General features: G+C 43.0%; 1 protein-coding gene across 3 annotated transcripts in view; it reads right to left on the bottom strand.

Moving 5' to 3' along the window:
- Palld (palladin, cytoskeletal associated protein) overlaps positions 1–26,546 on the bottom strand; it is a 391,437-nt gene that overhangs the window by 9,214 nt on the left and 355,677 nt on the right. For 2 of the 3 annotated variants that reach the window (XM_028757735.1, XM_028757734.1), the window contains exons 11-16: positions 21,555–21,690; positions 18,591–18,689; positions 16,267–16,488; positions 13,573–13,722; positions 5,588–5,682; positions 4,071–4,203 (exon numbers count right to left, since the gene is read on the bottom strand). In XM_028757735.1, coding sequence (XP_028613568.1) covers positions 4,071–4,203; positions 5,588–5,682; positions 13,573–13,722; positions 16,267–16,488; positions 18,591–18,689; positions 21,555–21,690 — 835 coding nt within the window. Of the gene's footprint in view, positions 1–4,070; positions 4,204–5,587; positions 5,683–13,572; positions 13,723–16,266; positions 16,489–17,746; positions 17,798–18,590; positions 18,690–21,554; positions 21,691–26,546 lie in introns of all 3 variants that reach the window. The other variant, XM_028757733.1, reaches the window with a different exon arrangement.

Here is a 26,546-nt window from a genome sequence, read left to right as displayed (position 1 = left end):
GGGAGGGGGAGGGAGGGAGAGGGAGAGGGAGAGGGAGAGGGAGAGGGAGAGGGAGGAGAGGGAGAGGAGAAGGAGCCAAGATGAAGACAGGATAGGATAATTCAGAACCAGCGTGGCTTTAAATAGCCACAGGTAGTTGTAAATATCTTACAAGGTTAGAATAATTGGGATAACTTATCTATTCTAAGTGGGCAGCTTGTACCATTATCAATGGTTTTGAAATTATTGTGTGGGAAGCTTGTGATTTGAGAATTGTTGCTATATAAATCTGACTGGTTAACTACATGCTTCAAGAGTTTTGTTTTACTGGGTTACTGGAATGTGGGCCCACCGACCAGGGGGGTTATGACTGGGAGGGTATGGGTGGCAGTGAGGCAGCAAACAGGATCTGGGAAGGCTGTGATTGGTCGCTGCATGGGGAGAGCCAGGGAGGCAGCAGAGATGGCAGGCAGACAAGCCCACCGCTCCACCATTGTAAAGCTGAAGCCGCTGAGGGGGCTAGCTAGAGACAAAGGCGGACGGACCACTCTGGGGCAGAGAGTTGGTGGAAGTAGCGTGGGAAGCCTGCTGTATTATTTTCTATATTTCCTGCAACATGATCTTTCCACTTCCACTTTCTTAGTTCGGAGATTACAGGCTTGTGCCACCATACCTACTGCCTTCCATATTTTCTTTATCTAGGTCCTATCACTGTAGTGAGCTCAAGTAGTGATTATTTCAGTTCTCAATATCCTTTTAAAGGCAGAGATGAAAGGACATCTATGTTGCTGTTTAGAGCAATAAATAGTAGTCATTTGGGTGCTACATATCAGCACGTCGCCTACACCCACTCTTGCTACATGCTTGTTTTAAAATTAATCTCACACTTGCTCCAAATGTACTTCTAGGTAACGTAGTTTACATTTTAAAAAAGTATACATTTTTCTTGTGTTTCTTTCCTTTCCCTGTTTTTCTGAAACAGGGCCTGCCTGTGTAATGCTAACTGGCTTATGTTTCCCTGTGTGTATCAGGCTTGCCTGGGACTCCCAAAGACCCACCTGTCTCTGCCATCTGAGGTCTGGGAGTAAGGGTGTGTGCCACCACACCTGGCCTACAATTCTGTGTTTAAACCTGTAATTAATAACAACCTCAGAATATCATCTCCTTCGTTGACTGGAAATGCCATCATACAGGTTATATTTGTGAACTGATTTAAAACTTAAGGTGTTTATTTAGAAAACGAGCAAGGAAAAATTTTAGTTTGTATATTTTGCATACATGACACCTTAGAATATGCACACATTGTAGAATGAAGTCACAGAGCCAAGCAGCACATCTATTGTCTCACATGTCTGTCCCTCCCTCCCTCCCTCCCTCCCTCCCTCCCTCCCTCCCTCCCTTCTTCCTTCCCTCCCTTCCTCCCTCCCTCCCTCCCTTCTTTCCTTTCCTTCCTTTTCCTTTTTGGTGTGGCAGGAACATTTACAGTCTCCTGTCAGTCGCTGTCATGTGTTTGATGGCTTGGTGATAACCACCATACTGAACAATGGATTTCTTGAACTTCAGTCTCCTATGCGATGGACATTCATAGCTGTGACTGACAGTTTCCTAATTCTGCTCTGTCAGCCCTCAGTAAGCATTGGTCAACTCCTCCACCATCGAGGTTCTTGAGATGCTACACGGAAGTGCCAGGTACTTGAGGTCATGGAGTGTTTGTCTTTCTAGACCTGGATCATTTCACTTTAACACAGTGTCCTCCAGGAACATCATCCTTTCACAAATGATGGAATTTCTTCTTTCAGTATACATTATGCAGGTATATTTTTAAGTCTGTATGTCTGTTGCAGGACACTTAAGTTGATTTTGTATTTCGGACAGTGTGAGTGATATGAGTGCAGACATCTGTGACTTGTGATTGCACTTCCTGTGGATCGACATTCAGCTGGATCATATGGTAGTTCTAACATATGAATTCCTGTGTGTGGTGTTTGTGTACATGTTCTCGTGCATGCGTGTGCTCATTCAGGAGGAAGACAGAAGTCTATAGCTCTGCACCTCAGTTTTGAGATAGGGTGGCTTATTGAACGAAGAGCTCATTGGTTGGCTATACTGCCTGGGCTAGCTCTGGGGTTACCTGTGCCTACCTACCCCACCAGCAGTGGGTTACAGAACACCAGCTTTCTGTGTGCATGTTGGAGAAATGGGAATTCAAGCCCTCATGTATGAGTAGCAGACACTTTACTAGCTGAGTTATCTTACCAGGTCCCCAAGAAGTGAATGCTAAATTAATTAATTAAACCACTTGCGGCAGGGTCATGTCATATAGCACTGGTTATCCTGCATTTCAGGACACAGTTTGTGACAGGGCCATGCAATGTTTGTTTGTGACAGAATCATTCTATAGTTGTCCTGGAACTCATTATGTAGACGAGGCTTGTCTCAACCTCCGAGATCCATCTTCCTCTACCTTCTGACTGCTAGGATCAAATGCATGAGCCACCACGCCTGCCCTCCCCATATTAATTCTTGATTTAAAATGAAGTAAATGCATTGACATTCAACTTGTGTTTTATACTATAAGATGTACTACATTAGAAAATAATTTTATTTCTTTTCTGTACATTATTAGAAGACCAAATTTACTTGAAAAGGAAGAGTAATCAATTAAATTACTTTTAGGATTGAGCTAAAGAACCCTGATGCCCTTCTAAGAATGAGGACACACAGACGGTCCTCCCAGTCTTGTGGTCATTGGCAAAACCTCTCTCTAACTCGCATTCTCTTTCATACTGATAGAGGAATCACACCTTCTACTCTTGCATCTTCAAGAGTGATGTTTTCAAAACTAATTAAAGCCACAGAGGTGGCCTGTTTTAGAAATGCCAGTATGTGTCATTCTTCTCGGCCACACATTAGCTGTGTCATGTGAGTACCCATGAAACATACTTTCTTTTCGTTTATTTTTCTCCCATGTATTACCTCCCGGTTTCCCCTCCCTCCACTCCTCCTAGTCCCTCTCTCTGACTTCCCTTCCACACCTCCATTTCCCCTCAGAAAAGAGCAGGCCTCCCAGGGATACCAACTGAACACAGCACAACAAGTTACAGTATGAGTGGGCGCAGACCCTCACATCAAGGCTGGACGGGGTAACCCAGTAGCAGGAAAAGGGTCCCAAATGCAGGTAAAAGAGTCAGAGACGACCAACCTCCACTCCCACTGTTAGGAGTCTCACGAGAACTCCAAGGTACACAACCATAGCATCTATGCAGAGGACCTAGCTCAGACCCACGCAGGCGCCATGATTCAATCTCTGTGAGTCCCTATGAGCTCTGCTTAACTGATCCTGTGGGCCGGATTCTCCTAGTGTCCTCCACCCTTCTGGCTCCTACAGTTTTTCCTCCCCTTCTTCTGTGGGATTCCTCAAGTTCCACCTAATGTTTGGTTGTGAGCCATGAAACTTATTTTAACAGCATTTTTTTCAAACCTCTCTTCCAAACTCTACAAGCAATTTTTCCTGTTCTGCAATTCCAGAGAGAACCAGCAGATAGAGCCCAAATCATTTTAAAAAACTTGCCACATTTAAGAGCTAAAGCTTAGGACAGTAACACACCAAGGATAGGAGGTGGAATTGGGGGAGGCTACTGGAAGGGAGGGAACGATCAGTGGGAACAGGGAGGCAGGTAGGGGAGGGGTGAAGCAGGACTGGAAACCAACCCAAGCTAAATTTGTATGAAAACGCCATAAGGAAACCACTTGGCATGTAAGCTAATTTAAAATAGAGTCAACGGATTAAAAACTACTGTAAGAAGGTAAGTAGGGGGGAATAAAAACGTAAGTAATTTCATAGCACAGCATAATCATGACGATCACTTGATGACTAGGATGCATCACACTCACTGTTACTACAACAGATGGTGGGGAGGGGAAGAGAGTTAGGATGACCCAGTGAGTACCTGGAGCTTGGTGCATAGAGTTCAGAGTTAACAAACTTAATATATGTTTACAAATAAAGAAAGCCACGATGATAACTGTATGTAGACACACATTTCTCTCACGCTGGGTCATCTTACGGCGGCAGATACGGACACACTTACCTTGCAGTCCATCCTGCAGAGCTTGCCTTCCTGAACGGTCAGGTCTCCAGGAGCCTGTAGGAAGTGAGGTCTGAAGAATCGCTCCTGAATGGGCTCGTTTTCATCTGTACTGTCCCTTGATCGAGAGCGAGGCCTTGGAACACGAGATAAGATAGGCGGATGAATACAACATACACACCAGTTATTCAGGGGACATAAGTCCGGTTCCATCTTCCAAAACTTACACACCCGAAATGAGAAGAGTAAACCTCATTTCATTTGGAAGTTTATGATCAATTTAATAGTCTCCAGTCAGAAGACGATCAAACACAAATCACAAAACGGAAATGCAGAAGGTTACTGTACTTGAGAATATTTTTACCTAAATAGACATTTTTAAAGCTTCTGTTAGAATATGTTACAAGTAACAGCAGCTTCCACTCATGGTTTTCACTGATTCCCAGTAGAAATAAACATTAACTTTTGACCATAATTTTACTTTTGTAGCTAATTATAATGTCTTACTTTATAAAAATATAATGTATTTCTCATCAAAATTCCCTTTCATGTTCCCCAGGAAAACAAACTACATTCTCAGGCACGTTTAATTTTTCATTCATTTGTATGCCTAAAGGCCTTAATATTCTGCTTTTAAAAGAAGGTGGTGGGGACCACTCAGACTTGGTATGTCTTGACAAATTGTCAGAAACCATTAGGAAGATTAAGTTTAAGACCTGAGGGCGGGGCTGAGGCTCAGTACAAGAGTGCTTGCCTCAGAGGCATGAGGCCCTAGGTTCAGTCCTCAGTGCTAAAGAGACTAAAGAAAGAAAAAACACCCTATTTAACTAGGAAATGAGTAATGGCGCAATTAAGACTCTCAGCTGTAAGACTAACGATGATCAGCTGTTTTATATAATATATGACATATAATATATGATATAATATATGATATATGATATAATATATGACAGTGGGCCTTGTGGGGCCACTGACATATGGAAAATTTTAGGTATGTTCTACTTATTGGACAGAGGTAGAAAGGAAGGACACAAGAGTGACGAGCATAGTTCTAATGTGTCTTTATGGCCACAGATAGGGATCTAGGCTCCCGGGAGCTGGTACTGCCTCAGTGGGTACTGGCCATCGACTGCACATGTTCAGTCCTTGTCAGAAGCAAGTGCTCTGTGGTAGTCGCTGGGTGACTCTGGCTCCACTTGTTTGACTGACACTCGCCTACTTTTTCTGCTTATCTCTCCACCAAAGGTGTCTGCACTCAGGGCCCAAAATTTACACTTAGTGCTATTTTGGGATGCTGTGTCTGTAATACAGATAAGCATGACAGGCTGACTGGCTCGCTGCCTTACCATATTTCTTTTAATATTCAAATATATTATTATGAAATGGCATCCAGCACCTGCCTGCTGTCACACTTCAAGACTGTGTCCATTGTCATACTATAATTGTGGTAGTAATGGGTTCACAGTGATAAATGAATGAGAAGTGACCCCAGGACCCCCAGGAAGGAGCATCTGAAATACCTTCTGGCGTGAGGATGGCCTGATGGAGAGCGGGGACTGCGGCCTCTTTGGTTAACAGCCTGTACCATTAGCCGTCCTGTACAACTGACTCGACCCTGTCAGAGATCAGGAGAAGACATTATGTGCTATGCAAACACAATAAGCATCACACACTAGCATGCCTTGTATCTTATTCTCTCTAAGGCATTATTTCACAGTCCTGTACCACTAGTGACCAAACCCAAGGCCTCAGTAAAACCATTTGCTGAAAGGATTCAGGTGACAAGAGACAGTTTTATCTAGGATGACATTCAAAATGACACCCTCATTAATCTGCAACATAAGGCTTTCCGAACACGGGAAGTAGGACGGGAGGTTATTTTTCTCTTGTGATATGCTGTTGTCATCAAACATCTGCTTGTTGTGGCCAATTCTGAGATCAGAATTAAATAATTTTAGTTCCCTTTCAGGTCTTCTCAGTCATACATTCAGTGAACATTTAGTGTTATTGCTTTGTTGAAGCCATGAACTAAGGGATGCCTGCATGATGAAAATGAGCATCCTGTAAGAGGTGTGCATGGGATGAGGTGAGCATCATAATGGTGTGAACATCACGATGGTGTGAGCATCATGACGGTGTGTCTCTGAAAATAAACATGTACACAATTTAAAAGCTAGGAACAACCGCATGCCCAGACCATGTGAGTCACCTGATAAAGGCTTAGCTAATCAAAATTTGTATTTATCTCTTAAGTTTGCCAACTGTAGACCTGATAAGTTGTAGGTAGACATGTACAATCCTTAGGGAACCCAGATAATGAGAATAAGTCCCCAGATATTACTCTGGAGTTGGTTTCAGCTTTTTTCATTACTATTACTCACAGGTAGTGACATCAATGAGTTCTGCCCCCTCTTCTCAGAGTGAGCAAATTTACTTCTAACTTCTGATGCTGGCCAAAGAGGAACAGCAAGAGAGGGACCAAGAGATGCAGAAGTGTCATCAATAATTAGGCTTCATGACTTCTAGCTTGGGATGAATGAGAAACCCATGTAGCAAGATGCCAATATAGACAAGCAATGTAACAGTGTGCTCTGAAGACTTGGGTTCCAGCTGAGACTGGGCAGGGACAGACTGCATGAGAAGAAACGAGGAAGGATATCACAGCAGGAAATCCATCGTAGGGTTTAATGAGGGGGCAGGAATCCAGTAACCTGGTTCCCCAGTCATCCGCATCATGACTTCCTTAGGGATTCAGCCACTCAGAGGAGGTGGACACATAGGATGTAATGCAGACCAGAGACGAACCAGAATTACTAGGTAGCAAGGGTACTGACAACAATACAGTCTTGTACTACTAGGTGAGTGAGTGCCCTGGGCAGTCAGCACTTCTGTGAGGCTGGAGCTCAAACACTGGCTTTCTGGAAAGCTTCTGAGAAGAGCTGAGTGCAGCGTTGGGAGAGAGGACTAGTCCCCCACTAGAGTAACTAACTGTACCTGAAACCTAAGCTACACACAGGCTCATGTGAGCTCTCAGCAAACACTCAAGACTCTAGAATAGCTAGAAATCAGGAAGTTAATCTCATCAAAACCCTCTAAATCTATACTCAGGAAAAATCTATCTACGGCTTGCTTAGGAGATTCTCCTCTATTAAACATTCCACTGATATATCATACTAGAGCTTTATCAGATGAACACATAAAATCTAAGATTCTCCTTTGAGATCCAGGACAAGAAAGCACATTTGTGTGTGTGTGTGTGTGTGTGTGTGTGTGTGTGTGTGTTCCACTGACAGCTTCACTGACATGGGGCGTGGCTTCTGTATCTGTGTTGCTGATTGGTGGAGTACATGTCAATCAGTATACCTTTCCTATGCTGTGAAGCCCAGGACATGTGAGAAGTTTATAGTAACCAGTCATTTATGTAGTCAGATGATCAAAGAGTATAAATCAAATTTATACTTTAACCTTGGACTTGGGAAAACAAATATGAATTGCTTAAAAAAAAACCTCTTTGTGTCAATTTGATTTCTGATTTTCTTCTACGTATATGCATGCCTCATAAAGATGCTAAAAGGAAGAGGTTGTCATTTATAATCTTTCTACTCATATACTAATCTTCAATTCTCCATATAAATGGGGAGGGCTTGGTCTTCACGGGGTAGGATTATATGTTTGATTACTCTGTTGTTACTAGCTAAAGATATATTGTAATAGTGAGATGGTTCAGTGGGTACAGCCTGACTTTGATCCCTGAGGCCCACAATCTGGGAGGAGAAACTGATTCCCACAAGCTGTCCCCTGAGTGTCACACACACGTGGTGGCAAGTGTGCTCTATCTCTACATACACATACACACACACACACACACACACATACACACACACACACGGTCAGTAAATAGTTTAATGAGAAATTGTAGTATGTTGCTAACCAATACAGGAAAGCATCTTTAAAAAGCATCTAAACTAAGATGTTATATACTTTTAATTTTTTTTTCCTTTGAAAGATAAACCTAGACGTCACTGAAACCATTTCACTATTTTGAAGCGGCTGTCTGTGCACAACAGAAGAAAGTGCAGGCATGAGGTCTGAACATCTTAGTAAGAGGATGCTCATGCTGAATCAGCAATGGATGACTTTAATCCTCTGGACAGTCCAATCAACCAAAGAGGTCATCACCATTATGCACAAGCACACAGTATTATACGTGGCTTTAACCTTCAGGTTTCCATCTGCTCTATGATTATCATGCAAGTGAATGGCTAAGTAAAACTTAGAATATGACCAGATGCTAACATAAACACAACCAACACACTAATTTTCTGTATTTAACTCAGCTCTGTGTTCCATCTATTTCAGGTGGAGAAAAAAATCCACCCAGTTTAAAGTTACAGTACAAGCAAGAAGTTTGAATTATTGTAATGATTCTGTGTGGAACATCCAGCTTGTAGAGGTTATTTGATGCCTCATCACGAGAAGCCAGCTGTTTACATGATATGAAAATAACATTTATGCTTCATCGTTTATGAGCTTAACTCGTGGCACACGAGCCTTTGTAAAAGCCTTCCACACTTGTGTACATCATGCGACTGGAGGAGACATCAAACTGCAAAACAGCCTTCCCAACTTAAATGCAGCCCGCGGTAACCTAGCAACACAACAAAACACAGCAAAACACTGGTGTTTAGATTCAGCTGTGTCTTAAAGACAGGATTAGGGTCTGAAACAAACCGGCTCTGTGATCTCTGAATTGGCAATGTCTGGGGTTGGGCTGCACAATCCTGCTCAGCTGTGAGATGCTCTGGTCTCTGATGCACACATGGCATGGAACACGTAGCTCAGTTGGCATGGGTTTAGTGCTATGTGTTCTATCCCAAGCAAAATTTAGAGGTAGCTAACAATATCTAGCTTGTTTCTTATTCCCAGAAGATTCATCAAGGTGGAAAAGTGTACTGTTTTAAAGTGTCCTGCCGACCGTCACTATCTTCCTCTGTCCTTGGTTCTCAGCTCCTTCCTTGCCTGCTTTCTGTAATTATTTTCCAAGGCTCAGGAAAGCCCTCACTGCTGTGTCACATTACTGAACTAATTTTTTCCACTCGGATCCCTTCCTCCTCCTCTTGGCCATTTCATGTCATGTAGGTTACAGAGTATGAGCTGTCTCCGCTTTAACCCCAAATGCTTTCAAAATTAGAAAAACAAACAAACAGAAACCCAGAGGAAGCTCGAGGGCACGGGGCAGTGGAGAGCTGTCTATAGTGTTCACAGGGCAGTGGAGAGCTGGCTACAGTGTTCTGGCAGCTGCACTTCATGCTTCAGAGGATGAACACTTCTTGAGAGAGTTAGATTTTTCATGTTGACTTTGTATCTGTGTCTACCCAGGACATTCTTATTTTAAATCACTAAAAGTCACAAGTTACAAGAATGGGACAAGAGTTCAATATGTAAAACCAGATGTTGTAAGGTTGTGGCTGGCTGGGTAATTATTTTTAATACCATGTATCTCCAGCCAGAAGATCAGGTCTGCCAAAGAGAGCAGGTAGAAAAAAATGGCCTGTCTCTTGTTCTGGTTTCCATGCCACATTTTCTTAATGTGTAGGAAAATAAGTCCATTGTCTATAAATGATGCACAAAGCCTACCCCTGGAATAGCTGGACAGAGACACTCTTGCTCTTGACAACTCAGGATGAATAGAATGCTTTTACTTTTGGACTTAAAATCAACCAGGCAACGTGATCAGAAACTCGGGATAGGAATTCCTGTGAAAACATCACTAATTGCCCAGTTCTCTCCAGCAATGCTGAAGAGCTGTACACATCACCACAAGCTGCTCTTAAATGTCCACTTAGGAACTCAGACTTCCTTCATGAGGCCCCGCCCCCTTTTACTGTGGGGGAGACTGAACCTTGCATATGGGGTACAGGTTCCAGCTCCCAGCTTCCCCTGCTTCCTGAGTCCTAGGTCTGTCTCTTGATGAAAACACTGTGGGTTCTTTGAGTATTTTACTCCTCCCAGTCGACCCAGAACCTTCACCCTTCGCTAAAATCATGGGAGGAGCAGGAGAGCTGGGACTTTGGTTTGCTGATGTCATCTGGTCCACTTCTACCACCTCCGTTTTTTCAATCTCAGAGGGTAATAGGCGAGCACTAAAGAGGCTGATCATGGGGGTTGAGCCTGGAGTTGATAAGTCTGAGGTACCGGGGCTTAGGATGAGGGCAGTAATTATTCTTTCCAGTCATCTCTTGGCTGAGGGTTTGCTGAGAGCAGAGCAGCTTTCCAGTTCCTGTGTGGCCAGCAGTCTCAGCTGTGTTGTGGGTGTGGACCCGTCTCTTGCTTTCAGCTGTGGTGGTTGTGGCACAGCTGCAGTGCCTGCGTGCGTGCGATGCCCCACTTCTTCCAATGGGGGTGATAAAGAGACCAGCAGGAGGTCAGAAGACCACACAGCAGCAACTCTCTTACAAATTCCATCCCAATCGACTTGCTCACCCTCCAACAGTAATACGGGGTGGACCTCTCATAGAACTAACCGTCCCATAAGCTCTGCCAAGTGTCCGGGCTGCAGTCTTATGATGGGGAGTTTGTCTATGAATCAGAACAATGGTAGCAGCTAGCAGAAGGCACACTATATGTCAAATAAACCAAGTGTTTCTTACGTATACCTGTATATATCCGCATTATCATTTTTGTTTTCCATAGGAGGAGGTAGGGAGGTGAACTGATTCCTGAAGGCCATAGGTTATGAATGGCAGAGCCTGTTCGTGCTCATGCTACTGGGTGCTCCTCTAAGACACCATCTGTGCCATGTCTTCTGCTTCCCCTCCCTCATTCCTTTCCTTTGTTTACAATATGGAGGGGTGGGAGGGTGTGGCTTATATACAGGACTTGTGTAAGATTTAATTTTTTAACTGGAAAATGGTAAGCATATGTATTTACGAGTGTAATCTGATATACGTGTGCAGTGTGTGCTGATCCAGGCCTTAGAAGTCTCTCTTTAACTAGTGACTGTAGTACAGTTTATCAAAACAGTTTCTGTAAGCAGATACACTGACCCATGGGGCTGGCTGGTATCTTAAGCTCTGGGTTCTGCTTTCCCTCGGTTAGAGCTCTTCCATGCACAGGCAGAATTTGGAAGAGGGCTAGATGCTGATTCAACTGCAGTTTCACATCTGCATTCTTCTGTTCTACAACACAGCTTATTCCACTGACAATTTTAAACATGCCAGGAAAATGCATTGAAATGAATCACAGCAACCAGTTCTGGTGAGTACTCAGGAGTATCAATACCCCAGAAATACTGCCAGCCTTCCCAGAGGAAAGTAGACTAGAGAACCCAACAGAAGATTCTGGGTTTTGTTGCGTTCTCCAGCATTTGTTTTCAGGCAGTCAGAAAACTGACAGTTGCACTTTATTAATAGTCAAGGAAATATACCAAAAACAAGAAAGAAAGAAAGAAAGAAAGAAAGAAAGAAAGAAAGAAAGAAAGAAAGAAAGAAAGAAAGAAGGGGAGAGAGAGAGAGGAAGGAAGGAACAGAGAAAGAAAGAAAGGAAGGAAGGAAGGAAGGAAGAGAGGGAGAGAGGGAGAGAGAGAGAGAGGGAGAGAGGGAGAGAGAGAGAGGAAGAAAGAGAGAAAGAAAAGAAGGAAGGGAGAGAGAGGGGAGAGAGAGAGAGAGAGAGAGAGAAAGAGAAAGGAAGGAAGAAAGAGAGAGAAAGAAAGAAAAGAAGGAAGGAAGGAAGGAAGAGAGAGAGAGAGAGAGGGAGGGAGGGAGGGAGGGAGGGAGGGAGGGAGGGAGGGAGGGAGGAAGGAAGAAAGACAGGCAAGTTCTACTTCTGTTCTCACCCTCAATCATACCAAAAGGGAACATGGCACTAGTATGTAACTTTTATGCCTGTGGCTATGTGCTTGTGTGCATAAGTTCACATGTGTGTGCAGGTGTGCGTGCACATGTGTGCTCGTGAGGTCAGAGGTCATTCCTATCTGATGTCTTCCTCATCCCTCTCCACCTTACTTTCTGAGATAGTATCTGCCACTGAATCTGGAACTCAGTGATCAGACTAGAGCGGCTAAACAGGAAGCCTTAAAGATCCACCATGGCTGCCCTTTCAGGAGGGGGGAGGGGAGGTGCCATCCCAACCCAGCTTTTTATGTGGGTACTGGGGATCAGGACACAGGTCTTCATGCTCACACAGCAGGTGGTTTGCTCTGTGAGCTGTCACTTTCCCCTCCCCCCTTTAATAATGTGCTGATTTTGACTTTTTTTCCAGGATGGTGGTCACATGGTCATTAGTGACAAAATTAGAACTTCAAGAAGGTGCATTAATATAGAAATTTTCTGATGATGGTGAAGAAGTTGCTGTGCTTTTATATAATCTGATGATCTGAATAATTTATGTCAGTCTAATTTTGGTAGTACACACAGATATCTTTGTAAAGAAACTGGTATTTGGGTAGGAAAAATATTGTATGAACTTTCAAGTCTTGGAGTTTCGCTAAAACATCATCTTCCCCCACGTAAATACTAGCCATGTCTGACTCTGATTAACTCAGAAGTGAGGCAAGATAGAGTACATTCATCACGGTATGCCACACACCAAAATATCTTCTAACAACATCTCTTAAGAGTAATGGAATACAAAATGACACAAATAGGTTGGAATTTTAAAATATGACTTTCTTTACGAATTATATGATACATTTGTCAATTCTAGTCCCCCTCTTTTAAATATGTGACTTCTATACTTCTGTGGACTTACAGAAGTTACCTTGTTACACATTGAGTTCTTAACCTCCTATTCATTTTTGAGTCCTCTGTTCCCAGCATAGTGCTGTATGATATTCAACGAGAAACAATCTGTGGATGAGTTGGGAGTGTGATGCCTGGCTGGTTATTAAATCTAAGAGGTCAACTGCTTTTCTGACCCTAAATCCATGATCAACAACATAAGAAAAATCTATTGTACAAACAAGTTCCAAAGCTGTGCATAGGCACTGTCAGCGGGAAAGTCTACTGGTGACTTAGTTTCCATTTACGCTCTCCATGCATTTGTTTTTAAGTAGTCTATATGTACATGCCATCACTTGGTCTCTATCTTGTTCCCCTTCCATATCTTCTTGCTCTTAACTCTATTGAAATCTTACAGTTTATTCTTTACAGGTTATTTTCTGTTTCTAAACTTTGTCCACCCTCCACTGCGTCTCCATAACCTAATAAGAGGAGATCCCATGAGAGACCCTTGAAAGTATTTGTGGAAGGAATGCATGTGTGTGCCACGATCATTCCTATAGGAATGCTTGAGGGAATAAATGCTTTCAAAGCAGAGAAAGTTTCTATCATCGAGAGAGAGAGAGAGGGGGTGGGGGGAGAGAAAGAGAGAGAGAGGATGTAGAAAACAGTTTTATAGGTTAAAAAAAAAAAGGTACGACCTCGCCTTTTAATTAAGCAGTTCCTGTGTCTAACTAAAGGCTGGCAACCACAGACACCCCCAGAGCCTAGCCTCCATCTGTTTTCACCTGAGGGTTGGCAGCCATGATGGTGTAGTTCCCATCGTCGTCTAGGGTAGAGGCTGTGGTGTGGAGAGAGCAGGTCCCATCAAGGTCTCTCTGAATGGTGTAGTGATCGCTCTTCGGAGAAATCTGCTTTCCATCTTTAAACCAATAGATCTGTGGAAGGAAACAAGGAGGCGGACTGAGCATGCGCTCTTCCTGGTTGGAGACACAACAGTGCCCAGTCTGCCGAAGGCACTGTGAAAACGACAAACTGGCATCTCTGCAGGAGACTAAACTGTGAGTAACAAAAGCAGGTAATAGCAAATTCAACTTCATTTAAGCTTTTTAAAGTTGTGTATGCTGTGTGCGCGTGTGTGTCCGTGTGTTCGTGTGACCCCCCCCCCGTATCCGTGTGTGTGTCCGTGTGTGTCTGTGTGTGTGTCCATGTGTGTGTGTGTGTGTCCATGTGTGTGTCCCAGTGTCCGTGGGTGTGTGCGCGTATGCACACACACTTGTAGAGACTAGAACAGGGCATCAGGTTCCCTGGAGCTGTAGTTGGGCTGGGAGCCACCTGACATGGGTGCTGGGAACCAAACCCAGATCCTCTAAAAGAGCAGTAAGTGCTTGTAACTGCTGAGCCATCTCTCCAGCCTGGTGTACCCCTATTTTTGTCGAATAAATATATCCATGCAGAATATACCTTTCTGCCCTTTGAAACCGTCCTTCACATTCATCTTATTTACACGAAGCGGTATGTGTATATTTAACTATATAACTTGGCAGTGATTAGCTCTATGAAGTGGCATTATATGCATTTCTCTTTCTGTCAAATGTATTGGCAATTAAAATGTATTGCTTGTAAGAAAAGGTGAAAAGCTTGCTTTCTAAAACAAAAAAGACTTCAAACTATTTCTGGTGACTTGTGCTTTAAAAAAAAAAAAAAGAGTTCCGGAGAGGGAGGCAGGATGCACAGGTAGTGACGGCTGGAAGGCCATTGTTGTAATTCTGGATCACGATGCACATAATCCATGTTTAGAATAACAACTCTTCCTGTTATTTTAAAAAGAATATAGAATATAGAATTGAAAAGCAGAATAATTTTTAACTATATAAGTTGGACTGATAGAAAATCATGTTAAAAATAATTAAGTAAAAATAAATCTTGATCAAATAAAGGAAAAGATTTTTGACACTAGGTTTCACTATGTAACCTTGGCTTGCCTTGAACTTGCTATATAGATCAGGCGTTGATTTCACAGAGATCCACCTGCCTCTGTTTCCCAAGTGCTGGGATTACAGGTATATACCAACATGGCCAGCTATAAATAAAACACTCACTGGTCATATGCCTATCGCTTTTACAAAAGCGTCTTCCTTCCCTCTCCTTTAGCACGCCACCTGTACACAGATGTGTGAAAACTCATTATTTCCCGTGAACTACACAGCCACAGGATGGGCTGGTCACACCATGAGGCCGACGAAGTGCTGCTAACCGAGATGCTCCACTATGGGTGCATGCACAGCCTCCAGACTCAGTTACTCAGGATTCCCTTTCAAAACCACATGGTTTTCCATTGTCATTTTCTTCTTGTAACCAAAAGGGGGGAAAAAGCTGATTCCTGACAGAAGTCTACTTTAGTCCCTTAGGTTTTAAAATAATTTCTGCCTTAAAATAAATATAAGTGAAATTTGAGAACACAAACTGACATTCTAACCCAACTCTGTCAAAGCATTTGAATCAGAAAACTCCATTTAAAAGCTCTGTTGTTAGGGCTGGGCAGAGGGTGCTTTCCATCTTTAGAACCCATGTGGCAGGAGAGAACTGACTCTCGTGGGTTGACCTCTGACCTCCATATGTATGCTCTGTCAAGGGTCTCCCCAGAAAACCGAAAGACTTTTTCTAAAGTTCCAAGTGTTACAAGGTAACGGGATAGTTGCAATATTAAAGCAAAGGGGTGTCTAGCTAGGAGACAGAACCAGCTGGAGGGGGAAGAACCTGGGGGGGAATGAGCAGGAACAAACTTAATGACTGGTGTGTGGGAGGAGGCCATGATAGAACTCATTGCTGAGCATGTTCACCTAAATATTAATGAAAATCTTTCCATCCATTTCCTCCCTAGGAAAAGACTGGACATATTTATTCCTGAAGGTTAGATCTTACTGCAATAGTTTTTCTTTCTTTCGTTTTTCGAGACAGGGTTTCTCTGTATAGCCCAGGCTGTCCTCGAACTCACTCTGTAGACCAGGCCTCGAACTCAGAAATCTGTCTGCCTCTGCCTCCCAAGTGCTGGGAGCCACTGGCCAGCTACAATAGTTTTTCTAACTCCCACCTTTCTCCTTGAGGCAGGATTTTACCATGTACCCCTGGCTGTCTTGGAATTCATTATGTAGATGAGGCTGGCCTAGAACTCACAGAGATCTGTCTGCCGGTGCTCCTGAGTGCTGAGATTAAGGGCATGAGCCACCTGGCTTTCTAACTCCAATTAAAAAAAAAAAAAGCTGGATCCAAGTTATGAAAACTGTATTATGCAGTGATTACCACAATTAGATTAACTTTTGGTTCTAAAATTAAATTATATAAGGCATGATCTCTCCTAATCATAGTTTTTAGTGATTTGGTTATTTCTGATGAAGCAAAGGTGCAACTAGAGGATTTCTTCCTCTCCCATTGCTCTTTTCTCTTATAGCAGTACTGTAAAAGCGATGGTTTTTGCTTACCTTTGGCTTTGGATTCCCTGCCACTCGACACGTGAAAGTCACGGGCATCCCCTCAAAGATCTTGTAATGTTTCAGCTTCATCTCAAAGCAGGGAGCTGCTGCATTCTCCACAGGCACCTCGGCATCCTGCACCTCGTCTCCCGACTCATCCACAGGGGAGCGCTCCAGCCTGTACTCTATCTCACTAATCAGCCTCTGCTCACAGCTGGAGACTTTGTACTCCTAGGCCAGACACAGAAGGACCATGTCAGCATCTCCTGAGATGTACCTCACTCCCTAACAAAACGCAGGAAGGTGGGTTTTTTGTTTTGTTTTTTCAGTGAATCATGATCTGGGTGCGATACAATTTCATAGGATAGTAGAAAACATGTGGAGTTGAGTTTGTGTGATATTTAAAATCACCTTAAAGGCCTATTCCCAAAATAAAGCAAACAAACAAACAAACAAACAAAAAACCCACAAATAAACAAATAGGCAAACACCCACTACCTTTCTTGAAAGGAGTGGAGAAAAACAGAAAAAATAAGAAGGAAAGGCTATCTACTCTGCACTCCTAGGAAGGAGACACATTGGTCTCTTCAATAGGGTAAAAAACCATGTGAGTGCCACTCCCCTCTGGAAGGTATGGGGTGCTACACCCCTCCGGAAGGTATAGGGCGAGCAGCTTCAATGGCGCACAGAATTTTCTCAAATGAACAAGTGGAAGTCAGCACCACATTTTTTCTACTTTTGCTTTTTAAACATACAATACACTTAGTACATAGGGGCTCCCTCCTAGATCTCCAGCCCATCTCTTAAACAAAAGCAAGATCGATAGTTACACTTCACTCACACATAGAAGCAACACCAAGGCTCTATCTTTACATGCCAGTCTTTAGGGTAGAGCCTGCAGCTTCCTGCCTGCAAATCACCATGAACACAAGATAGCCCATCATCGACTATTCCCAAGGTCAGAGTAAGTAGGAGCCGTTTGTGTTGTTCTGTTTTGAGACAGAATCTTGCTATGAAGCCTAGGCTGACCTTCAGCTCAGCTGTACGGCCGATTCAGCTTTCTGAATGCTGGGGTTACAGGTGTGCACTGACTGCCCTGCTTGCTTAAAAAACTATTTTAATTTTACTTTTTTTCTTTAAAAAGTTACTCAACCTGAAAATAGTTTATTGGTTTGAGGAAAGGAATACAGTGGTCTGGGTAAAACTATGAGAACCATACACTACAAGCTGTTTCCTTTCACTTAACTGGTATCAAATCAATCACCCCACTCCCAGAAAGGTCCTGATAGAACGAAAGTCAAGTTTGTGGATAAATGATAAGAAAGGCACATTGCGGCAAATAGGTTCATCTGATACCACATGAAATACTGATACCAGCCACAGTGTTTATAATTACCACACAGCAGTAGAGACAGACACACAGACACAAAAGGAAGAACCGAAGGAGGTACAGTGGGAGACTGGACAGAGGAGAAGGGTAGAGCTTAACCTTTTGACCATCCAGAGGACTCCCTACAGAAGCCCGAGGAGCCCCAGCATCCTGTAACGGCAGAAAACAAGACATGAGACTGGCAGGAATAGGCAGCAGGGTTTCGAGGTTCCTTTGAAGGAATGTGTGTGATGGCAAACGTCTGAGCACAGTGAGGTTTCCAGACTGAAGGAGGCCTGTTCGCATGGGCAGGGGAAGGGAGAGGACTTCCCTTGGACCTTTCGGCTTGCTTTAAAGCTTTGTTGGGCCTCTTCTGTTTATTTGGCTTTCACGTGAGACCTACATCTTCCAACTCTAATTGGGAGAAATAGAACTACAGAGCAGATTACACCAGATCCACACATGACCTTTTTTTTGGTAGCTGCGGGGGGTGTAAGATAACCCCTCCGATCTGTCAGTTAGTGGTTTACGATCACCTATGTGAAAGAGGGCAGAGGTTCCCCTTTCTAGTTTTGGCTGATGTTGATAACACGATGGGCACATTGATTAGCTTGCTTCCAAGAGAAAAGGGGAGAAGGGGCTTTCCATGCAAACCATTTTAAATTAGAGCATAGGACAGTTTGAAAAACACAGATACCAGAAAGGAAAACACACTGATCGATACCAGATCAGTATCAAGAATATCAGTTAATTCACTGAGAGGCTCTACTAATCAATCACTCAGCAGTGTCAGCATCTGTCTAGTGAGTAACACCTACGAGGGTGGCAGGACAGCAATCTTGCTTTTCTGTGACTTGCCTGCTACTTGCCATACAATTGATCCCAAGAATTGTGTCCATAAAGAGTGTGGGGAGAGTGGGCGGAGCCATGACTATTTCTTAGAAAGTTTGGAGCAACGCGGTACCTGATTGGCTGCTGTTTCTTCTGGCTCCTGGATGTTGAAGACGTTTGCGCTGTCGGCACCAAGCAGGCGGCGAGCCATTCTTTCCTCATAGGTTAGCCTCTGCCCAAAATAAGTCACAGAAATACAAACTTAGGGGTCAATCACAATCATGCATTGCTTACGGAAAAGGAATAGAAATATAAAATAGGTTTGGGCATTTTTTTGTAACTAGTCTCTCTTCAGCTTCGTAGATGTATCTGAAAGAGTCTGCTTCTTTTCCTAGCTTTGTTCAGTTTGGCTTTTCTCCCCTGCTTCTGCTCTGTGTAGTCTAAATCCAGTTTTGGGAGATGAGATAACTAAACCTGGCAGCTACCACCCGATATGACACAGATCCATGAGAACGATCAACAACAAGGCTAAGACCACATAGGATAGCTCTGACCTCCTTATCTTTAGAGAAAAAAACCTCACCAAAACGAAATGAAACGAAACGAAACCAAACCAAACCAGATGAAAAAGGCTGCTTTTAAGACAACAGAGGAAGGCTTAAAGGAGATGTTCTTTTCAAAGGCTTTCACAGGCTTCTGAATATCTATGTTGGCCCCAGCCAGTGACAGAAAAGAAAGCTGCTCAAAAGGACAGCAAATAGAGCCCTGAGAGGAAAAGCAGGTGTTGCGGGCAGAAACAATCCTACCAGTCAGTTACCACAACACGTGACACACAGAATATGCTCCATCAACATGAGCACACTGCCTCGGCTACTCTGCAGTATAAGCAACGAGAAGCATATCCAATCCACAAAGAATGACCACAATGGCTGAAGTAAGGACAAGTCTGTGCCAAAGCCAGCATCCAGCATCCTCAGATCGAAGATGTGCACTGCTTGCCCATTGGGAGGAAGAGCATACTGTTGCTGCCTCTAGCACTTGGCTGGTAATTCCACTGGACCATTTCTATGTGGAACATGGCAGCAGTTTTGTTGTCTGCTAATATAATTCTTATACTTGACTGCTGGTCCTATGTGCCTTAGAATTAAGGATCTTGGAGAAACTTTGAGATTTCACAAATCTCTTTAGGGGCTGTTTCCAACAAGGGATGGGTTAGAAATAAGGAATAACTAGTAGGATAGAATCTGAAAAGTACAAAAGTACAAGCATTATTTCAGATGACCCTTCAAAACTTCTGAATGTCAACACAAACACTGTTCAACATTCTCTAATCCGAAAAATATGTTGGATGAATTTACGGTTTCCAGTAATTGGTGGTTCTCGTCCCAGCTGAAACGGGGAAGTGAAACAGATCAGATGCCAAGTAGCCCTAAGGTTGAAATTATTTCATTTGCTAAAGAAATGGCAGGGGACAAGAAGAGGGTGTCCGAATGCTGCCGGGAGTGACTTGGTCCAGTACAACTATGCAAAGTGATTTTATCAAGTCCGTTAAGACGAGGGAGTGCCATTTTCAAATGGGTTCTTATTGCTTTTATCATTGCTTTCTTACAAAGTCTTCCTTATGTCCTAGTGGAGAATTTTATCAACATCACTGGGGGCCTGTTCTGCATAGGCAGAAATAGTGACTGCATTCCTACTCCATCACCAAGATGTCCCTGCTTCCCCCAGAAGCCAATCTCACTTCACAGTTTGGTTTTGATATCAGTGTGACATGTAGAAATACAAGCCCTTGTCCATAGAAGCCAAAATAAGTAACAGAATATTATGTAATGATATGAATATATCAAACGATAACTCATTTGAGAATTCCTTTAAAAAAAAAGAACTTCAATTTTCTTGTCCTAAACTATCAAATGAAGCATACTATGAATGTTTGCTTATTGCTAAACAGATAAATATAAATAATATATACATATGAGTTATAAAATGTATACAAACCGATAATATGGTCGAGTTTTATTTTTAATCCAAGAGAGTCCTCATCCATTAGGAATATTTAAATTAAAAAAAATGGTTTGTGTTGGGGAGGAATTGGAGAGATGCCCCACCTGGCTAAAAAAAATTCCCATAAGCATCTGTTTTAATCTTCCAACAGCATTTGTTGACAGAATCAGGGAAAGCTTCCAGAGTGTGTGCAATCACTGGTTAGGTGTTGGGGGGGCACATAGTTCCTTCTTTTGCAGAGCCTCAGGACCCAGTAAAATAAGCATCACAAAGCTCACTAGAAGCTTCATCTTTCTTAAGATTAAGAACCCTTAATCACTAGTATCATTTCACAATTAAAAATCCCACAAACCTAGAGTATTTTTTTTGTTCCGAAAAAGGCATCTGCACTGGTTTTATGCAAGCTTATTTTTCTGGTATTTCATGATAAAAGCCAAAAAAGACTCATCTCCTATGTTCAGGCTACCTAATTTGCTAGCCTTTCCCAGCCCTTTAAAAACCCCGAGATGATACAAAAAGATTAAGCAAGCAAACAAACTCAGCTATGGAAAATTTAAGTAGTGGATGAACCATCTGTTTCCCATCAGATTGATGGTCACAGTCAATAACCTACAGCCTTAAGGCATAAGTAGTTTCTGTTGTCAAGTGTGGTAGTATTGGTTTAAAACTTGGATCAAGACGGTGGGACCGGCATTACTGTGAGGTGTGGGAGCAGCATCTAGGCAGTCAAGGAGGATGGGACTCAACTGCAGCAGGGGCAGGTTATTCTGGGAGGAAGCCTTTCATTCTAGATTACTGCTTCTGGGTACCAACTATCACAGGGCACCTTCCTAGGTCCTCCCAAGGAGCCATTTAGCTAGGATGGACTCTCTGTGGGTTCTTTATAGCAGTGTATATCATTTGTTGTGGTGTCAGCCCTAAGTTGCTTCCATTAGTACTTCCATTTCTCTCCTATGCACTAAGAGGGATGCTGAGATTCAGAGATAATGAAAGCCTGGTATACAAGTCTTATGAACATGAGCCTGAGTGAACCAAAAGAGATCTGGCTAGTGGGAGCTGGGGTTCTAAGTCTAAGCCCCTCTTCCATCAGTACCGGTTGGCCATTGTTCAGAAGGTCCTCCTTGAAGCGAAGTTTCCGTTCCAGGTCTTGAATGACAGCATCCTTCGTGCCTTGAATCTCCTCATCAGAGGCTATTCTAGCAGTTCTACTGGCCTTCTTTGGAAATCCCCTGCATAAGAAAAGCATAAATACAGTTAACTACTAGGCATACACACAAGTCCAAGTCAGCATGCAGGTTCAACAAAGAGAGAGCACAGATGCCATTCATAGTGTGTCTTTCTAAAGCATCTACAGTCATCCATATGAAAAGAAGATGTTTTCAGAAGGAAACACTAACTGGAACCCAGTCTCAGAGAAGGTTCAGATACCCACGAGGGCGCATATTCAGTGGCTAGGTAAACGCCTCAGACAGGGAAGGCCTGTGATTCAATCCTAGGGAGTAGCAACCTGAAAATATGATGTGTCTTCCTATGAGCCTGAAACATTCTCAGCCTTGATCTTGAGCAAGCTTCTTAAAAGTTGCTTACTAGATACATATAAAATATATATAAATGAATGCAACATGTGACTGTTAAGAGGACTTAAAAAGGACACATTTCTCTCATGAGTTTTAAAATTTTCTGGTCCTTCATAATTTAATGTATCCAGTGACAATATTCACCTCACTATAGGCAATACTATATGTAGCATCATTTGTCAGATATACTTGGGGTCAAGATTTGGGAATGTAGCTTAGTTGGTAGAGTGCCTGTCCAGCATGTATAAAAACCTGAGTTCTATACTGAGCACAGGGAGAAGACTGGGTGTGTAATTCCTGCTGTCCCAGGACTAGGAGGTAGAGGTCAGCGAGGTAGCAGTTCAAAGTCATTGTTGGCTACATAGCAAGTTCAAAGTCAGCCCGGACCATACATACAATACTCTGTCTAAAAAACGATGACAATCCTTCATTGTGTCTTATATATCTTATGTTTAATACAAGGGGCATTCTATGCAGAATTATTAGTGTGCCTGCCTTTTGAGTGTGACCCATCACAGGAAAACAGGTGTGGGATTTCCTCCTTCCAGGATCATGTGAATGCTCAAAACAGTGTGCATGTGGAAGGGTTTCAGACACTGGATTTTCACATCCGGGATATTCAACCCGAGTCACATTTGTTACATCCTCTCCCGTCACCACGAGTCCTATTTGACGAATGTAAGACTTTTAGGGTAGTTTTATACAAGAGGGCTATGACAGGCATTACAATAGATGGTAAGCCTTAAATCTGGACTTCTTCCGTAGGTCACATTATAAGTAACACAATAAGGCTTGGCTTTACGAGGGCTGCAGCAGTTCCTGCACTGTGCACCAGGGGGCACCAATGCTGCATGTTGGATAGGTGTGGACTCCTGGTGTCTTACACAAACTGCTTCCTGTTTCTCTGCCTCTTCCCTAATTACCTCAATAGGTGGAAATCAAGGCGAGAGGAAAAACTATGCAAACGGAAAATGAATGGCCCATCACTACCCTAGTCAACATAGTTGAATTTTGAGGTTTACAAAAAACAAAAACAAAAAATACAAACAAACAAACAAACAAACAAAAAACCAAGCCACAGAAGAATGCATATACAATAACATAGAAAGAGGCAAAGTCTGGTGCTAGGGGCAGCAGCTCTCTGAGTGTATGGACCAAGGGGTCATCATGACCCAGAGGAGCTATTAGTGGCAGATTGGCAACAGCATTCCAAACCTGATTCAGTAGAAGCAGAAACTCTGGGCTGCAGCCCAGCAGTCTGTATTTAATAACTTCTCTGGGTGAGTCTGATACATGTGAAGGTTGGATAAACAGACTCAGGGAAACATAGACATGTGGAAAACTATAAAAAGAAGAGAAGTATCAACTCAGAAGTTCAGGGTAGTGCTTAGCTTGCGGGACAGTTAGTGGACGCAACTGCTGAAGGATTTCAGAGGTACAAGAAATGGATATTTGGGTTTATTATGAATACACATAAATTATATATCTCGTTCAGTAGGACATTTCTAAATAATAATGATAGAAAGCTTACTACAAATGTGTCAAAGCATCACCCATCTGACACCATTTGACTATGCCAAGAAGTACCAGTTTACCAACTTTTGATTTCTTATTGATATATTTAACCTTGCTGGGAGCAAAATAAACCCAAAGCATGAAGCAGAAACTGCGGGGACCTTGTAACTGCTCCACACCCTATGCTCGTCATCAGTGATGTCACCTATCCCAGGGACTGTGCACCTAGTAGTCCCAGCAGCCATTCTTCCCTATGGTCCACATTTCTCTGAATCCTTCTTGAACGGTCCTGATTCTGGTAGGTGTTTATTCTGAATGCTTAGAGAGTCAACCTATGTCATGGTTTGTATATGCTTGGCCCAGGGAGTGGCACTATTAGGAGGTGTAGCCTTGTTGGAGTAGGTGTGTTACTGTGGCTGTGGGCTTTAAGACCCTCATCTTAGTTGCTTAGAAGCCAGTATTCTGCTAGCAGCCTTCAGATGAAGATGTAGAACTCTCAGCTCTTCTTGTACCATGCCTGCCTGGACTCTGCCATGTTCCTGCCTTGATGATAATGGACTGAACCTCTGAACCTGTAAGCCAGCCCCAATTACATGTTGTCCTTATAAGAGTTGCCTTGGTCATGGTGTAGCTGTTCACAGCAGTAAAACCCTAACTAAGACAACCTCCTACCCCAATGCAGGGGCTTAGAGAGGTGATCCCTTGCCCCAGTGCTAGTGCTAAGACAATCTAAGTGGTTTTTTCATTCTTCTAAGCCTTGGTTCATTTAGTAAATGTAGGTGACAGCCCTGAGACACTGAGAGGTGGACTGGAAGTGTGAGGAGAAGCTCCTGTACTCCCATCTCTAAAAGGAGACATAAGGGGAGAAACATCCGTCTTCTCTCTCTGGTAGAAATACACTGTCGCATCCCAGCCTTGTTCTACAAGTCAGCAAACCCTGTGTATTTCATCTGCTTGTAACTGAGTCCCTGGTGTTTACAGAGGAAAACAGCCCATCTAAGAAAATCCATGTTCCCAGGTCCATCTAGTTCAGTCAAATTTGCCTCTTCACACTAGAGTCAAACATTAAAGAAGCATAAAAACCATGACTTCTTTAACTTTTGTTCTCCTCACTGGGAAGTTATCTTGAGATTTAAGGTGAGTGGAACAGGCAGAAAACAGGACGCGAACTTGCTTATGGCATCAATAGAGTCATATGAATTATGATTTAGAATTCACTTTTCAGCCCCATGCAGTTATTTAACAAACATACTTATAGTCTTATGGGTTTCCTACACAGGCTTTTTTCCAGTTATGTTATTAGCTTTCACCTTAATGTCCCCTTGGGAAAAATGGACCTAAGATTAGCCCATTGGTAATGTATCTGGCTTTGACGATTTGTGTTCTTAAATAGATTTTTCCCATCGTGGCTGTTTTTGTTCACCACAGCACACACCTAGATGTTTCTGTAATGAGTGACTCTACATGTTACCTAGCTTCAGTTCTACCTTTCCCTTCTTTCGCTCCTCAGTCAAGAATACATGTGCCACACCATCTGAAATCAGGCAACGTGTAAGAAAGCCAACCTTAGAACATGTACCACACAATTTTAGAAGAAAGCTTTGTGCTGCCTTTGCCACAGCTTGGGAAACAGAAAAGCCAGCTTCTGAAGTCACCTGGAAGACCGAGGGCAGCCAAACGCTTGTACATGAATTGTGCGTGAGTGTGGTTTCCTGCTGTTCTGCAGCCCGAGCAGCAGGACCTAGTCTACTACCATGGATGAGCAGCCTCTGATGACAGAAGGAGCCTGTGTGGTGCAGCCCTACTACGCTCTGAGCTGTGCTCTTGAGAACAGAAGAGACCATCTAAATGACAGCAATGGAGAGCTGGTGTTTATAGGCCGTTCCAGTTGTCTGGGACAGGTAACACCTGTCTTTACTAGAGAGTGGGTCCTGGTACTTGGAAAACATTTTCAAGTGTACTTGACTTAGGATAACTTCCCTAGAATATTTCCCAAAGAAGTCATTTATCTTGGTGAGATCTCTGCCTCTCAAATATTCATCACTTCAATGTCCTCTGAAGCTTGGCAACTGCAAGATCCTGCTTAGCAACTGCAGATAGACTCAAAGCAGTGTACCATATCTTCTGAAGAACAGCAGGTAGATCATAATTCAAGGCAGAGTACCTTATAGACCATGACATGTTTCAAGGCACAGGCCAAGAAGATTTTGTACTTTTCCACCACCTGGCCCCTCTTACCCCCTCCCCTTGTAAAACATGCTATAAAAAAGCATTTCATGTTCAAAAATAAATAAATAAAAAAAATAGTATAAGATATAGCCTTCCTCCCCTAACCCCATTCTGATTATACATTATTTTTAACAAGTCAGTTCCATAATGACAACAATTTATCAGTATTATGTAGTAGGCATCTTACACCTGACGTCCAATCACTTAGGAGTCAGAGGCAGGAGGCTGGCCGATTCCATGACAGTCTAGGCTATATATTCAGACCTGTCTCAAAAACCAACAAACCAAGCAAGATGAAGAGCACTGGAAAGAAATGGACATAGTTTCTTGTTTCCTCCTAGTTTTAAGACACTTTTCTTTTCTTACAGAATTGAAGGAACGCACACCGTCTCAGTTTTGAACAACCACTACTCTAAGAGTCAACCGGTTGAAAGATCCGTGTAGCCATGTCTACACACATTTACTGAGCACTTGGCAATGCAAATTCTTCTAATTCTAGGGAAGAAAACAAAACACAACAGTTGCTTGGTAAGGTAAACAATTGCACTCCTTGGTGACATCCTGAAATTCTACCCATTAGACATTTCATGTATAAGAGTGAAGAATAGCAGCTTTGTTTTCCACAGCCTCGCCCCTGCTGTACAGGAGACTGCTGAGACAGCCGAGTCCTGCAGGCCTACCCTTCATCACACACACTGACTGATGATATCACACACTCTGACTGATGACATCACACACACTGACTGATGACATCACACACACTG

Source organism: Grammomys surdaster, unplaced genomic scaffold (genome assembly GCF_004785775.1).
Source record: "Grammomys surdaster isolate TR1022 unplaced genomic scaffold, NIH_TR_1.0 126182, whole genome shotgun sequence".
Taxonomy (NCBI): Eukaryota; Metazoa; Chordata; class Mammalia; order Rodentia; family Muridae; genus Grammomys; species Grammomys surdaster.
This window is presented reverse-complemented; position numbering and strand designations above follow the sequence as displayed.